This window comes from Diorhabda sublineata, chromosome 10 (genome assembly GCF_026230105.1).
Source record: "Diorhabda sublineata isolate icDioSubl1.1 chromosome 10, icDioSubl1.1, whole genome shotgun sequence".
Lineage (NCBI taxonomy): Eukaryota > Metazoa > Arthropoda > Insecta > Coleoptera > Chrysomelidae > Diorhabda > Diorhabda sublineata.
This window is the reverse complement of record NC_079483.1, coordinates 5,957,233-5,976,179: the sequence shown is the minus strand read 5'-3', so window position 1 is coordinate 5,976,179 and position 18,947 is coordinate 5,957,233. Positions and strand designations below refer to the sequence as shown.

The window sequence follows — 18,947 nt, the reverse complement described above, 5'->3', positions numbered from 1 at the left end:
TTAGTAATAATTATAATATACCAAATAACGTTTTAACTTTCCGTTCGGTCTGTCCATCGACGTCGACCCATAGCAACCAATGGCTAAACAGCTATGTTCATCAATTATTCAAATTTCCAAGCGCTTTCCGATTTAAAGAAAAAGCGATTTTCCACCGAACGGAATAGTTTCCATTGAACCGTTGTAAAGAGCAGTAACGAAATTATCTAATTTTGATTTAGAGTAACGATTATTTGAATGGTATTTTCGAGATGCGGTTTTGTGAACGGGTGATCGTTTTAATTGGTGTTGAAGAGTGATATAATTGATCGGCGTTCACGACTCGATGAATCAAATGAAAAGTTATACGCGGTATCCGCGTTTATGGTTGCATATATTCGATAATTTACAGAAAAGATTTTATTACACGTAAACCAGAATATGGGAATCTGTTTGGATACAGGTAAGACTAATATTTTGTTAACAATTAACGTCTGTGCGTATTGCAATCCAGAAATTTCTTGGCCTTGCAAGCCAATAGAATCGGGAGTGCCTCAAGGCTCAGTACTGGGCCCTACTTTGCTTTTTCTGTTTATAAACATCGCCCATCTAGACATTAGTGGTAAAATATGTCTTTTTGCAGATGATACTAGTCCATAACTATCACCCTTAAATCATGGTGCGATTTCCTGTTTTGCGCTGAGATTAGTTTCCAAAGAACTTAATTTATCCACCTCCCTAATAATTTATTATCCACATTCAGAATTAGTTGAAGGCTCAAAATTGTACAATGCAAAAAAATGCACTATCATTTGCCAATTGAAATCAAATCGATATCAGTTTTTACCGCATTTCGCAATAATTTGAGGGAATATTTATTGGAAAGTTTTCACAAGCTTTTGTCCACAAATTGTAACAATTTTTTGATAATAAAGCAAATCTCTCTATATATAGTAAATCGAGTGCGTTGGTATCTATGCACACGTCAGATACAAGTCTCAACAAACTTTATACCAAGTTCCAGCTTGTTGCAATCATGTTTTTGAGTGAAGAAGGATTAACACAAATCAAAAACGGAATAGGGGCTGTTTACAATGACATAAGAGAGAAAAAGAGGAATGTTTTATTGTCCAAAAATTGTTTACAATTTGTAGACAAAAGCTTGTAGAAAGTTAAGAAAATACTTTGGCGAATGCTGCGTTTATTCACAGTTAATCAAAAACAACAACGTTTTGACGATTCATTGCAGCATTTGGCCATTTTTGCACTTGATAAATCAGATTTTTTGCGTCGATATGTGACAATGGATAAAACATGGATCCATCACTTTACTCCGGAATCAAAACGATCATCATTTGAGTGGACTGTAGCCGGTGAACCAGGTCCAAAGGTACAACAGTCTGCTGGGAGGTTTATGGCTTCAGTATTTTGGGATGCACTTGGAATATTGTTCATCGACTATCTTCAAATAGAAGAGACAATCAATAGCGAATACTACATAGAGTTGTTGGATCGTTTGATTATAAAAATCAAGATAAAACGGCCAAAGAAAAAACCTTTTATCAAGACAATACACCAATTCACGAGTCGATGGCGACGATTGTTGAATTGAACGAATTACACTTCGAGTTGTTTCCTCATCCACCGTATAGACCAGATCTGGTTCTCAGTGACTACTGGCTATTCGGTGGATGAAAATGAAAAATGCTCGCCGTTAGGTTCATATTCAGCTCGAATGAAGAAGCAATTCTGAAACTGGATCATATTTTAAGGCAACAGACAAATCCTTCTACAATTATGGTATCGAAAAGTTAGAGAAGCGTTGGAGTGATTGTATTGCTCTCACATTGACGAATAAAGTGGATTTTTCACAAAAGAATGTGTTTTTTCTAGATAATTACATGATTTATTAAATGATTTTACATTATTGAGGCGTGTTTCTTTAAACAAATTACCACCTTCAACAATAAACTTTCTACTACTAAAAACAATTTCGGCATGTAAAAATCTTTCCATCTTCATTCAAAAATACTCCATTTTTTGGTCGGTTCATATTTTAAATTGAGCTCTGTGCTCTTTAAACCGGATATTATGGGATCTTTTAGTCTGCCCAACATACTCCTTGTCTTGTCATTTTCAAATCTGGTATTTCATCCAGTAATAAATAAATAATTACGAGTACGTTTAATGTTCTAATGACGATTTTGAATCAAATTTTGTTCGATTAACGTAAATCGTGAAAACGCGCATTTAAACGAAATTACGATGCTTATCAATTTTTTGTTTAGTATGAAAGTACAAACACAAATTCATCTTCTGTGTTCGGTCATGTCAATATTAATGGAAAAGCAATTGATTAAGTATTCATGGTAATATACTTGAATTGACGGTCACGGTTTTACCGAATATACCGAGAAATATAATAATCAATAATCCTTACACATTCATTTTTCAATTCAGAACATCGACTAGTAGTCGACGAAGCTAACAAAAACTAATCTAGGTATATAAAATGAAAATAAATGCGTGACTAGTAGACTAGATTGAGTCTTATGGACCACATCAGCATAATTTACCATCCATAAAGCTTGAAGTTGTATGAAAAGTTTCCAACCTCATCTTGACACGATGTCAGAGTTTTGCTATACAAGTTATCTCTCTGTCTCTTGTATTACTTTCCTTTCAAATTTCGTTTGAAGCTATTTCAATGATTTATAGCAAGCAAATGGTTTTGTACTAGTGGATTGACAACCAAAGGTGCCACATTTTTAGAAAATACTAAAGAAACCAGGTATTCAACCACCGCCAACAACTGGTCATAATTTGGTTCGTCTTGAACGATACTTCATTAATGTTTGGGATTAAATGCTTAGAATCATGATTCCTTCGAAATATTAGATAGATAGGGGAGGAAAAAACCCCATTAGAATGTAAATATTGGCATGAGTTAATAAAGAATTGTAACAGAATACTCCAACGAAACAGCTAGCTAAACATCTAGAAGGATAAAATAAAAAAAAGTAGAGACTTAAGAAAAGAATTTTATCTTTAATATTGTATGGTTTTGATGTCAGATTGTGCCCGTTTGCCCGTTTTGGAATAGGATTTCTCTTGAATTGCCTTGATAATTTAAACGCCCTCTTGAGTTGAGTTTTCTCGCTACATCTCTACTTCACGGTAGATATTTTCTCGACTGGGTCTGTTATTAAAATTTTCTTCAGAATATCATCATTTCTGACGCGGTGCTGTGAGGTTATGTTTACAATTTGCTTATCTATCCCTCCCGGTCTCGTTCACGTTTCCAACTCATATCTCTAGAAAAAAGACGAGAAAAGAAAAAAACTAACTGTATAGAATTAGAAAAAGATTGTTGTATTATTATATTAAAAAATTATTACAACATCACAAAAAGTTTTATAAAGTTTTTTAAGCTTAATCACCTGGGGACAATTTCAAAGAACGACACCATATCTGCTTTTATTACACATGGGAATATTAAATCTTATTGGTCAATCTCCTGCGCTTCTTACTGCCACAGTAACGAGGAACGTTCGAAGTTTATATGGTTCGTGTGCACATGAAATATGTGCACAAGTAACTCGCTAATATAATAATCGGCCTTAAATCGGAGAATAACGAGTGAAATATTAGAAAAAAATTGGTTTTTCTTTGTTTCTCGTATTGATATTTGAAGTCTCTTTTGACTTACCAAGTTAACTAGGTGTGAAATCCCAAATTAGAAAGTTCTGAAATGAAAAGTCGCAGAAATATCTGTTGTTACTAAAAATCGTATGAAAAGAGTGAATAATTCATGAATGCTGTTAATATTTGATTTTAATAAGAATCAGAACAAGTTTTTATCAAAAATGTGTTAGGTAAATAATTTTTTATTAGAACGTTATAAATCTACAAAATATTATCTGTTTTAGAATCATTGTGTACAATCGTGAAATCGATTGGTTGAAATGTACGTGGACAAATGTTTACTTGTTCGTTATGTTTAGGGTTTTATCTGTGACCTTGGAAATATTCTTTACATTAATGAAAAATATTGAATGGCATCGACCAATTTCATTGCCGCATATTTTCCTACTTTAGTTTTTATTATTTTCTTCGATTTACAAAAAAATATATTTCCATCTGAGAGCCAAACTGTATTAAATCATTAAATTTTGTAGCAGATTAGTTTTAAATACAAAATATGTATTTGATCTTTCATTTTCCAGCTTTCAAAATAATTATCTATGTAACCACTGAGTGAAGTAGCCTTTTTTCGACGAATGTGAATATTGACGTTGTGTGAAAATTATATGAATAGAAAAAAAGGCATTTACACAAGATTTGCATAAAATATTTTTTCTACTAACAAAAATTTTATCAAAGTAGAAAAAAAAAGTATCAGCGCGACTTGAACCTGGGACTTCCCGGATATGAGCCTCGTATTCTAGTCACTACAATACGGAGACTTTAATAATACGTTTTTATCACACATTACTGCTTATATGTTTCTTTATGCACTCGAAAGTTATCAAAATGTCAATTAAAAGGAGTTGATATCATATAAATACAATTGAACATAGAATTTGAATGTTCCCCATCATTTCCATATATGGAAAAAATTTTCTTTATGCTTAAAGGTAAAAAAAATGAGTTTTTCGCAATTTTCAGCAAAACGGTGGGTTTTAACATAAAATACCCCAGACAAAAATTGTAGATAACGAAATTATCCACAAAAAACCTATTAATATTTTTTTTCTACAAGCCACTGTTTCTGAGATATAATGATTCAAAAATTTGTAAAAGTTTAGTCTGGTCAATTTAAATATTCGAAGTTAAATAAATTTCCATCGAGCTGAAAATCAGTAGAATTGCTTAAAATACAATTGGACATAAAATTTGAATGATCCTCATCATTCCCGGAATAGAAAAAATTTTATTCAAAGTCAAAGGTCAAAAAAATAAGTTTTTCGCTATCTATCAGCAAAACGGTGAGTTTTATGTTAAAAATTTCTCAGACAAAAATTCTAGATAATAAAATTATCTATAAAAAACGTGTAAATACTTTTTTTCCTACAAGCCACTGTTTCTGAGATATAATGATTCAAAAATTTGTAAAAGTTTAGTCTGGTCAATTTAGATATTCGAAGTTAAATAAATTTCCATCGAGCTGAAAATCAGTAAAATTGTTTAAAATACAATTAAACATAAAATTTGAATGATCCTCTGCATTCCCGGAATGGATAAAATTTTATTCAAGGTCAAAGGTCAAAAAAATAAGTTTTTCGTTATCTATCAGCAAAACGGAAAGTTTTATGTTAAAAATTTTTCAGACATAAATTGTAGATAATAAAATTATCTATAAAAAACGTGTAAATACTTTTTTTTCTATAAGCCACTGTTTGTGAGATATAATGATTCAAAAATTTGTAAAAGTTTAGTCTGGTCAATTTAAATATTCGAAGTTAAATAAATTTCCATCGAGCTGAAAATCAGTAGAACTGTTTAAAATACAATTGAACATAGAATTTGAATGTTCCCCATCATTTCCGTGTATGGAAAAAAATTTATTCAAGGTCAAAGGTCAAAAAAATGAGATTTTCGTTTCAGCAAAACGGTGAGTTTTAACTTAAAAATACTTCAGACGAAAATTGCAGACCATAAAATTATCTACACAAAACGTATCAATATTTTTTCCTACAAGTCACTGTTTCTGAGATATAAAAAGTTGTAAAAATTGTCGTATTTAATGGTTTCACCAATATATTTTCAGCAGTAAACTTTTCTTACACATTGAATTGAACCAAGACTTGTGAGTATTTATAAGAAATTTCTGTTGACTGTTTGGAACTGTCATAAATTCATCAAATAAATTATTGATTGTCGAAGATGTTGCTAACGTTCAACGATGCAGGTATGCAACTTTGGTATTTCTCGTGCAATCATTATAGCCATTAAATACGACAGTAGAACTGAAACATTAGAACTTTTACAACTCCTAATGAAATAAAATAATTATCCAATTGATAACGTATTCAGTTTTTACTTATAAATACACCGTTACCTTATCCATAATCCCAACAGAAGATGATCCTGATAGAAGTAAAGAATTCTGTGAATTAATGATGGACAGAATAAACGCAGATTTGTAGTTTTTTGTGATGAAGCGACGTTTCATTTAAACGAAACCATTAACAAACAGAACTGTTGATAATGGAGCAGAGAAAATCCTCACTGGATGTGTGAGGCTCACACTCAATATTCTAAAAAACTGAACGTTTGAGCTGATATCTTTAACAATAAAATTATTGGCTCCTATTTTTTTGACGACACAGTTAATGGTGTGGTTTATCTAAATTATAAAAACTTTTTCTATCTACTACCAACAAGATGGAGCTCCACCCCATTAAGGACGTACTGCTAGAAATTATTTAAACGAGGTTTTTCCCAATAGGTGGATTGGAAGACATGGAACGATCGAATGGCCGGCTAGATTCCCCGATTTGAGTCCTATCGATTACTTTTTATGGGGTTATTTAAAATCTGAAATATATTTTATATAGACTAGATAAGATTGGTGATTTAAAAGTTAGAATAAAGGAAGAAATTGATAATATTACGCCCTAATAATAATCATACAAAATGTTATACGATAATTTCAAAATCGCCTCGATTATTATCAAGAAGTGAATGAATTTAGGAAACTTTATATTGCTGAACAGAGGACTAAAATCCCTCTGTAACAATGAGCCAAACGACCGCCTATTTTATTTAAAATTTCCTAGGGGGTGCTCAGCAAACATATTCGTATTACGCGGTTTGTAATGCTTATATTGATGACATATATATCAGTCATAGCTAAAAAATTTTGACTCTTATTGAACATAATATAGTGCCATAGAAGTTTTAGCCAGACGTTTTGAAAAGTATATGAAAATAAAGGGAGAATATATTGAAAAAGAATCACATTTTATTTTTTTATTTATGACCTTTATCTCTAGATATTTACACGGAACGCGGAGCACAACCTTCACCTACCTAATCCACGTTTACAGTTAGTTAGGGGCTCAATATTTTACAATACAAAAAAACGCACAATCATTTGCCAACTGAAATCAAATATATAACATATTTTTCCGAAATTTATGTTTACGATTCGATGTTTTCATTGGTAAACAGCGAAGATGATGAGTCCACGTGGACTGACGGTTTGTTAGATGTCTACCGAATTTTATACGGGGAGTAAACATTATTTTTCATTCCTTAATTCAGTATATCGTGCGTATTTATGAAATATTTATTGTTCCTCGCGTAAATGTCTTCTGCAATTGATATTGGAAGAACTATAAACCCAAATATAATTCGAATTCTGTTATTATTTACTCTTATGAATTTACGTTGTACCAATGGCACATTTATCGACCACGAAATGTAAATTCATGAATGGACTTTGTTATTTATAAAAACGAAGACATTGATATTGAGAAAAAGCAACCTTGAAAGTTTTAACATATCGCGTGAAAAAGTCTATTAATTCAACAAATGGTATGCACTATCTGCAATCAGCATCAAGTTGAAATAATCGATGTGAACCGCGTGTCATTATACACACAGAAAAGTGATAATTTTATAAAAATTTAAAAAAAAGTTTATAATAGACGCACTTTTTTTAATATTAATTTAATTGATTATATTTTTTACGTGTTGAATAAACATCTAACATGCTTTGATATTCATAATAAGCCTTTTGTTTTATAACCTTGTTGCATGAGCTGGAATCATCACGCGAACATTAACGCTGCTTGCATTCAAAGTTGGAAATATTTTCCCTGTTCATACCCAATTTAGTGCGGGAAAATCAGAAAAACTTCTTCCTACAAGGATTCATCGAAAATAATCGATCATTTTCCCATTTAGCACACTTTAAAGTAAAATGTAATAGGGTAATAGTTGTTTCGTTTTTGTTCACACACAAAAAAGTAGCCCTAAAACACTATTTAATTAGACTAGAATAAAAATAACTCTTCAACCGCTAATTTCACGAAAATTATTAAAAATTTGGAAACTTTGTTTATTTATGCAATAAACTCAATCATGATAACAGCAAGAAATAATATTTCGCGATATGACTTGCCTCCAGTTGATATATGAGATGTAATAGAATAGACACTACCCTTATATTGACATCTGACCCCCTACAGGGTCGGATTATGTAAGGTTTGTCAGTTATTTCGAGCTATGGAACAATGTATATTATAGTATCTTTCAAAATGTCTATCAAGCAAAGTAAATGTTATCACGTTGACGCTAAATGATAGTTCAAAGTGTTTACTTAAAGTTAATAGAGCGAGGTCATGAAAAATACTTTTTATTGGAAGAAACTTCGAGCAAAATCTATACACTCCACAACACCTTCTAATCCTCTACAAGATTCGTTCACCTTTGGGATACTGGTAGCACATTTGGATTTCGGCTCCAAAGTTGACCAGAAACTTGGACAGCAGAAATTCCAGCGACTTGACTTTGTTTTACCGATGGAAAATGCCTTTTCCGAGCTGTTCAATATAATACCACCTAAAAAAGTATTTGGAAGACCTACTGGACTGGCAGACGTGGTTTATGAACGCCTGCAGACACCGAGAAAACCAGGAATCCTTTCATTAGAGCAAGTGCAAGCCTGTGTATCAAGGTTCTCCCGAACACCACAAACTACAGATGTTCGAGATCCACACGGTAGGCACAATCCACTTACTCGAGTGTGAAAGGGTTTACTGCTTTATGTTTGGTTTTTATTTAAAAAAATTGGAATTATATAGAGGCTCTATAGGAGTCTGCATCTCTGAAAAATTATGAGGTTTCAAATTGGGGCCCAGAAATGAGAAAAACGTTACTTAAAGATACCAAATTTGACATACTGTAGGAGACTAATCGAGGCATAAAGTAACAGTAAATAGAAGACGATCCTAACCTTGGAATTTCAGTTTTTCTATCTGTCAGTTGATTCAGAAATCTTCATCTTCAAACCGTGGTGGTGACTTCATAGTTGAAGATTTTGGTAACAGCAACGGACTCACACAACCTTTCAAATAACCAACCAGAGTTCTACCCCAAAAGTGGGACTCAAAATTGAGAAAAAGGTTACTTAAAGATACCAAATTTGACATACTGTAGGAGACTAATCGAGGCATCAAGTAACAGTAAATAGAAGACGATCCTAACCTTAGAATTTCAGTTTTTCTATCTGTCAGTTGATTCAGAAATCTTCATTTTCAAACCGAGGTGGTGACTTCATAGTTGAAGATTTTGGTAACAGCCACGGACTCACACAACCTTTCAAATAACCAACCAGAGTTCTACCCCAAAAGTGGGACTCAAAATTGAGAAAAAGGTTACTTAAAGATACCAAATTTGACATACTGTAGGAGACTAATCGAGGCATCAAGTAACAGTAAATAGAAGACGATCCTAACCTTAGAATTTCAGTTTTTCTATCTGTCAGTTGATTCAGAAATCTTCATTTTCAAACCGAGGTGGTGACTTCATAGTTGAAGATTTTGGTAACAGCCACGGACTGACACAACCAGAGTTCCATCCCAAAGTGGGGCTCAAAATTGCGAAAAAAGTTACTTAAAGATAACAAATTTGGCATTCTCTAAGAGATAATTGAAGGCATCAAGTAATAGTAAATATAAGATGATCCTAGCCATGAAATTTCAGTTAATTTAGACATTTCCAGACGGCATGAACCACTCGAGTTTGTACGGTTTAGAAGTGTTCACCCTCTTGTGCTTACTTTTTACATAGAAAAAGAAAATTTTATTCTAAAACAAATTCTTCGTTAGGTTCGTTGTTTTTCGATGCACTTCGTCATAGAATTGAATTCCTACAGAAATTTTTCCCTCCAACATTTCCAGTTCATTATTTCCAGCATTTAAATCACATACAAACTGAAATAAATCAGTTTGTTCACATTTTTTGTTATTTTGTTATAGATAAAAGTGATGGTTCTCAAACGTTCGAAGAAGGACAAGATACTTGGGCACAAAATTCACCCAGAACTGCAGCAAATATCGCTACACCTCCGATGGGTAAATTTCCTATGCTCAATGGCACAAATGTACATTTCGAAGCACCGAAAGTGCCCGTCATATTCGTTTTGGGTGAGTTGAAGATTAACTTTTAGAAGTTTCTTAAAAAAATCGAGCTGACTTTAAAAATAACCGAGCTCAAATTAACCGATGACAAAAAAATGGCTGTTTTTGAGATAAATCACGAAATATCTCTAATTTTTATAACTAAATATCGTTTTAATCTATTCAAATTATTTGTATCGATTCTGCACATTTTGGTAACGCTGTACGAAATACCGTTTTCTATACAGGGTGTTCCACGACGAGTTAAAATTATCTGTATATAGCAAACTACTCATAGTAAAATCTTGAAAATTTTTAAGTTTGGGTTTTCGGATACGATCTTTTTAACTAAAATATTTTCAAAATGGCCGACTTCCGGTTCTACCAGAAATCGACTGTATCTTTGTTATTTCAAATAGAACACCCTATATATTAATACATTTTTGAAAGCTACGTAAAATTATAGTACACTTTTGTCTAAAACCTTTTTTCGAAAAATTCATGCTTTTCGAGTTATTGATTTTATTGTAAAAAATTTGTTCTCTTATAAATTATTTTTTTACAAGGATAACCTTAAGGATTTGAAAATGGTTTCTATTTGGTTGCTTCTAACAAGGTCAGACGTATTTGAATCTATGTTAAAAAATTTTTCATTTCATACGGGGTGTGTGTAAAAAGTGTTCAAAGTTTAACTTCATAAATATCAAATTTCTTCAATTTTTTAAATAGAACCACCCGGTTTTTTTTAATTTTAATGCAATCAAGGGTAGAAAATAAGGCGAATTCATGTGTACTTTCGTTTACCTAAATCGTTCGTTAAACCGTTATCCAGATATTAAACGTTTTTTGTATATTAATATTTTGACATATACAGATAGCTTTAACTCGTTGTGGGACACCCCGTATACTAATTTTTATTAAAGAATAGAATTTAATAACGAACGAAAAAAATGTCCGTAGGAGGTCCTGGGAGTGGTAAGGTGACGCATTGTGACAGTTTGATGCAGGAAAAACAAGGAGTCACTCATATCAACATGACGGATCTTCTACAGCAATACGCAATAGGAAACGGTGGGTATTTTTGAAATATTTATTGTAAAATATTTATTATAAAAACAGTACAAATATATTATTGATGACTTTTCCAATTATTACACAGACAATCCGGTTTTTCGCAATGATTTTGGTTATGGTTATCGTCTAGATGTTCTTCATCATTATCGTCATTATCTGGAACCGGCTCTGAAATATTAATTGATAATAATATATATTAATCCATCGGAAATCTCATCTATGAATATTATGTTAGTATAAAGCATTGGAAAAGCTTCATAAACGACAGATTTGTTGAAAAGATAGAGACAAACTAATTTTATATTAGACAAAAAAGAATCAAATGCATTTAGATGATTCAACTTAGTATGAAAAGATCGTACATAAACTTTGTTAATGAAACAATCTAAAAAAGTGATCATTCGAAAAAAATTCATCCATAAACTAACTCTCGAAATTTTGGATTCTTGTTAGGGTTGATAAAAAATTAGTACACCCTGTATATAGTTTTATTTTTCATAATCCATCAAAATCTTTTCATTGCATAATTCAGATTGAAGAATGTTCCTAAGCTGGAAATTTGCAGAGGTCATTCCTCTAGCCAGAAAATTCTCATCCTGAAGTCCGTCTTGTAGAAGCTCAAAGAAAAACTGTTCCTCAAGAGACTGAATACAATAATAGAGATAAAAAGATGATTCCCACCCATAAATTTGAATTAGGGAAAACCACTCGACCATAGATCAAGTCCATAGAATCTCGGACATTAATCCCCTAACCAGAAAAGCCTCCTCCTGAAGTCTGTCTTCTAGAAGCTCAAAGAAAAACTGTTCCTCAAGAGACTGAATCCAATAATAGAGATAAAAAGATGATTCCCACCCATAAATTTGAATTAGGGAAAACCACTCGACCATAGATCAAGTCCATAGAATCTCGGACATTAATCCCCTAACCAGAAAAGCCTCCTCCTGAAGTCTGTCTTGTAGAAGCTCAAAGAAAAACTGTTCCTCAAGAGACTGAATACAATAATAGAGATAAAAAGCTGATTTCCGCCCATCACTTTGAATTAGGGAAAAACACTCGACCATAGATCAAGTCCATAGAATCACGGACATTAATCCCCTAACCAGAAAAGCCTCCTCCTGAAGTCTGTCTTCTAGAAGCTCAAAGAAAAACTGTTCCTCAAGAGACTGAATACAATAATAGAGATAAAAAGATGATTCTCACCCATAAATTTGAATTAGGGAAAACCACTCGACCATAGATCAAGTCCATAGAATCTCGGACATTAATCCCATAGCCAGAAAAGCCTCTTCGCGAAGTCTGTCTTCTAGAAGCTCAAAGAAAAACTGTTCCTCAAGAGACTGAATACAATAATAGAGATAAAAAGATGAATCCCACTCATAAATTTGAATTAGGGAAAACCACTCGACCATAGATCAAGTCCATAGAATCACGGACATTAATCCCCTAACCAGAAAAGCCTCCTCCTGAAGTCTGTCTTCTAGAAGCTCAAAGAAAAACTGTTCCTCAAGAGACTGAATACAATAATAGAGATAAAAAGATGATTCCCACCCATAAATTTGAATTAGGAAAAACCACTCGACCATAGATCAAGTCCATAGAATCTCGGACATTAATCCCCTAACCAGAAAAGCCTCCCCCTGAGTCCGTCTTGTAGAAGCTCAAAGAAAAACTGTTCCTCAAGAGACTGAATACAATAATAGAGATAAAAAGCTGATTTCCGCCCATCAATTTGAATTAGGGAAAACCACTCGACCATAGATCAAGTCCATAGAATCTCGGACATTAATCCCCTAACCAGAAAAGCCTCCTCCTGAAGTCTGTCTTGTAGAAGCTCAAAGAAAAACTGTTCCTCAAGAGACTGAATACAATAATAGAGATAAAAAGCTGATTTCCGCCCATCACTTTGAATTAGGGAAAAACACTCGACCATAGATCAAGTCCATAGAATCACGGACATTAATCCCCTAACCAGAAAAGCCTCCTCCTGAAGTCTGTCTTCTAGAAGGTCAAAGAAAAACTGTTCCTCAAGAGACTGAATACAATAATAGAGATAAAAAGATGATTCTCACCCATAAATTTAAATTAGGGAAAACCACTCGACCATAGATCAAGTCCATAGAATCTCGGACATTAATCCCCTAACCAGAAAAGCCTCCCCCTGAAGTCCGTCTTGTAGAAGCTCAAAGAAAAACTGTTCCTCAAGAGACTGAATACAATAATAGAGATAAAAAGCTGATTTCCGCCCATCAATTTGAATTAGGGAAAACCACTCGACCATAGATCAAGTCCATAGAATCTCGGACATTAATCCCCTAACCAGAAAAGCCTCCTCCTGAAGTCTGTCTTGTAGAAGCTCAAAGAAAAACTGTTCCTCAAGAGACTGAATACAATAATAGAGATAAAAAGCTGATTTCCGCCCATCAATTTGAATTAGGGAAAACCACTCGACCATAGATCAAGTCCATAGAATCACGGACATTAATCCCCTAACCAGAAAAGCCTCCTCCTGAAGTCTGTCTTCTAGAAGCTCAAAGAAAAACTGTTCCTCAAGAGACTGAATACAATAATAGAGATAAAAAGATGATTCTCACCCATAAATTTGAATTAGGGAAAACCACTCGACCATAGATCAAGTCCATAGAATCTCGGACATTAATCCCATAGCCAGAAAAGCCTCTTCGCGAAGTCTGTCTTCTAGAAGCTCAAAGAAAAACTGTTCCTCAAGAGACTGAATACAATAATAGAGATAAAAAGATGAATCCCACTCATAAATTTGAATTAGGGAAAACCACTCGACCATAGATCAAGTCCATAGAATCTCGGATATTAATCCCCTAACCAGAAAAGCCTCCTCCTGAAGTCTGTCTTCTAGAAGCTCAAAGAAAAACTGTTCCTCAAGAGACTGAATACAATAATAGAGATAAAAAGATGATTCCCACCCATAAATTTGAATTAGGAAACACCACTCGACCATAGATCAAGTCCATAGAATCTCGGACATTAATGCCCTAACCAGAAAAGCCTCCCCCTGAAGTCCGTCTTGTAGAAGCTCAAAGAAAAACTGTTCCTCAAGAGACTGAATACAATAAGAGATAAAAAGCTGATTTCCGCCCATCAATTTGAATTAGGGAAAACCACTCGACCATAGATCAAGTCCATAGAATCTCGGACATTAATCCCCTAACCAGAAAAGCCTCCTCCTGAAGTCTGTCTTGTAGAAGCTCAAAGAAAAACTGTTCCTCAAGAGACTGAATACAATAATAGAGATAAAAAGCTGATTTCCGCCCATCAATTTGAATTAGGGAAAACCACTCGACCATAGATCAAGTCCATAGAATCTCGGACATTAATCCCCTAACCAGAAAAGCCTCCCCCTGAAGTCCGTCTTGTAGAAGCTCAAAGAAAAACTGTTCCTCAAGAGACTGAATACAATAATAGAGATAAAAAGATGATTCCCACCCATAAATTTGAATTAGGAAACACCACTCGACCATAGATCAAGTCCATAGAATCTCGGACATTAATGCCCTAACCAGAAAAGCCTCCCCCTAAAGTCCGTCTTGTAGAAGCTCAAAGAAAAACTGTTCCTCAAGAGACTGAATACAATAAGAGATAAAAAGCTGATTTCCGCCCATTAATTTGAATTAGGGAAAACCACTCGACCATATATCAAGTCCATAGAATCTCGGACATTAATCCCCTAACCAGAAAAGCCTCCTCCTGAAGTCCGTCTTGTAGAAGCTCAAAGAAAAACTGTTCCTCAAGAGACTGAATACAATAATAGAGATAAAAAGCTGATTTCCGCCCATCAATTTGAATTAGGGAAAACCACTCGACCATAGATCAAGTCCATAGAATCTCGGATATTAATCCCCTAACCAGAAAAGCCTCCTCCTGAAGTCTGTCTTGTAGAAGCTCAAAGAAAAACTGTTCCTCAAGAGACTGAATACAATAAGAGATAAAAAGCTGATTTCCGCCCATTAATTTGAATTAGGGAAAACCACTCGACCATAGATCAAGTCCATAGAATCTCGGACATTAATCCCCTAACCAGAAAAGCCTCCTCCTGAAGTCTGTCTTGTAGAAGCTCAAAGAAAAACTGTTCCTCAAGAGACTGAATACAATAATAGAGATAAAAAGCTGATTTCCGCCCATCACTTTGAATTAGGGAAAAATACTCGACCATAGATCAAGTCCATAGAATCACGGACATTAATCCCATAGCCAGAAAAGCCTCTTCGCGAAGTCTGTCTTCTAGAAGCTCAAAGAAAAACTGTTCCTCAAGAGACTGAATACAATAATAGAGATAAAAAGATGAATCCCACTCATAAATTTGAATTAGGGAAAACCACTCGACCATAGATCAAGTCCATAGAATCTCGGACATTAATCCCCTAACCAGAAAAGCCTCCTCCTGAAGTCTGTCTTCTAGAAGCTCAAAGAAAAACTGTTCCTCAAGAGACTGAATACAATAATAGAGATAAAAAGATGATTCCCACCCATAAATTTGAATTAGGAAAAACCACTCGACCATAGATCAAGTCCATAGAATCTCGGACATTAATCCCCTAACCAGAAAAGCCTCCCCCTGAAGTCCGTCTTGTAGAAGCTCAAAGAAAAACTGTTCCTCAAGAGACTGAATACAATAATAGAGATAAAAAGCTGATTTCCGCCCATCAATTTGAATTAGGGAAAACCACTCGACCATAGATCAAGTCCATAGAATCTCGGACATTAATCCCCTAACCAGAAAAGCCTCTTCCTGAAGTCTGTCTTGTAGAAGCTCAAAGAAAAACTGTTCCTCAAGAGACTGAATACAATAATAGAGATAAAAAGCTGATTTCCGCCCATCACTTTGAATTAGGGAAAAACACTCGACCATAGATCAAGTCCATAGAATCACGGACATTAATCCCCTAACCAGAAAAGCCTCCTCCTGAAGTCTGTCTTCTAGAAGCTCAAAGAAAAACTGTTCCTCAAGAGACTGAATACAATAATAGAGATAAAAAGATGATTCTCACCCATAAATTTAAATTAGGGAAAACCACTCGACCATAGATCAAGTCCATAGAATCTCGGACATTAATCCCCTAACCAGAAAAGCCTCCCCCTGAAGTCCGTCTTGTAGAAGCTCAAAGAAAAACTGTTCCTCAAGAGACTGAATACAATAATAGAGATAAAAAGCTGATTTCCGCCCATCAATTTGAATTAGGGAAAACCACTCGACCATAGATCAAGTCCATAGAATCTCGGACATTAATCCCCTAACCAGAAAAGCCTCCTCCTGAAGTCTGTCTTGTAGAAGCTCAAAGAAAAACTGTTCCTCAAGAGACTGAATACAATAATAGAGATAAAAAGCTGATTTCCGCCCATCAATTTGAATTAGGGAAAACCACTCGACCATAGATCAAGTCCATAGAATCTTGGACATTAATCCCCTAACCAGAAAAGCCTCCTCCTGAAGTCTGTCTTGTAGAAGCTCAAAGAAAAACTGTTCCTCAAGAGACTGAATACAATAATAGAGATAAAAAGATGATTCTCACCCATAAATTTAAATTAGGGAAAACCACTCGACCATAGATCAAGTCCATAGAATCTCGGACATTAATCCCCTAACCAGAAAAGCCTCCCCCTGAAGTCCGTCTTGTAGAAGCTCAAAGAAAAACTGTTCCTCAAGAGACTGAATACAATAATAGAGATAAAAAGCTGATTTCCGCCCATCAATTTGAATTAGGGAAAAACACTCGACCATAGATCAAGTCCATAGAATCTCGGACATTAATCCCCTAACCAGAAAAGCCTCCCCCTGAAGTCCGTCTTGTAGAAGCTCAAAGAAAAACTGTTCCTCAAGAGACTGAATACAATAATAGAGATAAAAAGATGATTCTCACCCATAAATTTAAATTAGGGAAAACCACTCGACCATAGATCAAGTCCATAGAATCTCGGACATTAATCCCCTAACCAGAAAAGCCTCCCCCTGAAGTCCGTCTTGTAGAAGCTCAAAGAAAAACTGTTCCTCAAGAGACTGAATACAATAATAGAGATAAAAAGCTGATTTCCGCCCATCAATTTGAATTAGGGAAAAACACTCGACCATAGATCAAGTCCATAGAATCTCGGACATTAATCCCCTAACCAGAAAAGCCTCTTCGCGAAGTCTGTCTTTTAGAAGCTCAAAGAAAAACTGTTCTTCAAGAGACTGAATACAATAATAGTGATAAAAAGCTGATTCCCGCCCATCAATTTAGATCAAGTCCATAGAATCTCGGACATTATTGAGAAATCCTTGGAAGAAAAAATGGTCTTTTCTTAGATATGGCACAGGAATTTAATATAGTATGGCACAAAGGATTATTCTGTAAATTGGAAAGAGCTCTGCCAAGACAATATTCTAATACTGAAGTATTACTTGTCGGATAGGTATTTTACAGTAAAGCAAGGAGTACTACCCACGAAGAAGCTGCTGAAAAGCTACAAACATCCATTGATTAGATTAGTAATTGCGTCAAAACAGAGTATTAAGTTAGATGAAACCAAATTCATTCACATCAACTTTACGAATGAAAAAATACGGTACTTTCCTATCAGAATGAACTTTGTTAATTATTCCTTTGCAATATCTGGGTATAACTCTCGACGTGCAAAGCAAAAGCTTCATCTAAATATAAAAAGATGTATGGGACGATGTTCTAAGGTATCCACGTACAACAAATTTCTTCTATAAAAGCAAATATTGGTTGGGGCTAGGCAAGTAAGAGTAGAATCGAAAATATTTAACGAATCTACAATAAGATACTAAGGAGTGACAACCATGGAGATATGGAGACTGTTAACCAAATTTTTTCAACGGCAGCAAATATCGGCTGCTTCATCACGGAACGTCGAGGTAATCCAGCTCCTAGACCATACAAACATGACCAGAAGAGAATTTAGGCTAGAAATATTCCTTCGACCAGGTTCCATGTTAAATTTACAGTCATTTTGTACATAAAACCAAGAAGGAAGAGATGGTTATCCACGTGCAACCAGCGAATGTGGAGTTTGTTGTGTCTACACAGCATTGTTTGTTGCCTACCCGGTTGGTTAGGATAAGATTTCTCATACCCAACACATGGAACGCACTAGCGTCAGTTCGATGACAGGTGATAGATATTGACAACGTGCACTAACGTCATTCCTAAAGACCATTTTTGTTTTCCTCTTTTTTCATCAAATAAAGTATATTTTTCCAATAAAAGTCCACAATCATTATTCACTTGAACCGTTTGTATATTGAAAAACTACCACGACAACCAAACCAACAACTTTTTGTGTCTTTTGAAAAACACTTCCGAATTCGCTTCTAAGTTTTGATTTTTGTTCTATTTGTTGCTTCTCAGAATATTTTTTTCATTTTCAACTACTTTCCGTTTATTCTTGCTTACACATTTCTTCACTGTCTCCTAGTTTTACGTGAGCTGCTCCAACCAAAGCTTCTCTCTTCTTTTTCGGCATTTTTTTTGTTTTTTGTCTAGCCCTGACTTTTTTTTAATCGAAATACTTGTTTCAACTTACCATCCTTACAAAGTGATTAAAGGTAAACGATTTCTTTAGATCTTGATTTATTTCATCTTGGGTTAATTGACGTATGCTAAATAACGAGAAAAATTCACACACTTAACGTGCTAAGCTGTCTAAAAGCAGCTGGACATGAAACAACGTGCAAGAAGTCTCTTACCACTGTATCGTGGCTACCCCTGACCAAAACCATAAGTAAAT

The 18,947-nt window shown here is 34.4% G+C and overlaps 1 protein-coding gene across 1 annotated transcript in view; it reads left to right on the top strand.

Moving 5' to 3' along the window:
* Positions 1 to 420: 420 nt before the first annotated feature.
* Positions 421 to 18,947, top strand: part of LOC130449827 (adenylate kinase isoenzyme 5) — a 43,552-nt gene continuing 25,025 nt past the window's right edge. The window contains exons 1-3 of the mRNA XM_056787864.1: positions 421 to 442; positions 9,969 to 10,136; positions 11,070 to 11,180. Coding sequence (XP_056643842.1) covers positions 421 to 442; positions 9,969 to 10,136; positions 11,070 to 11,180 — 301 coding nt within the window. The remainder of the gene's footprint in view (positions 443 to 9,968; positions 10,137 to 11,069; positions 11,181 to 18,947) is intronic.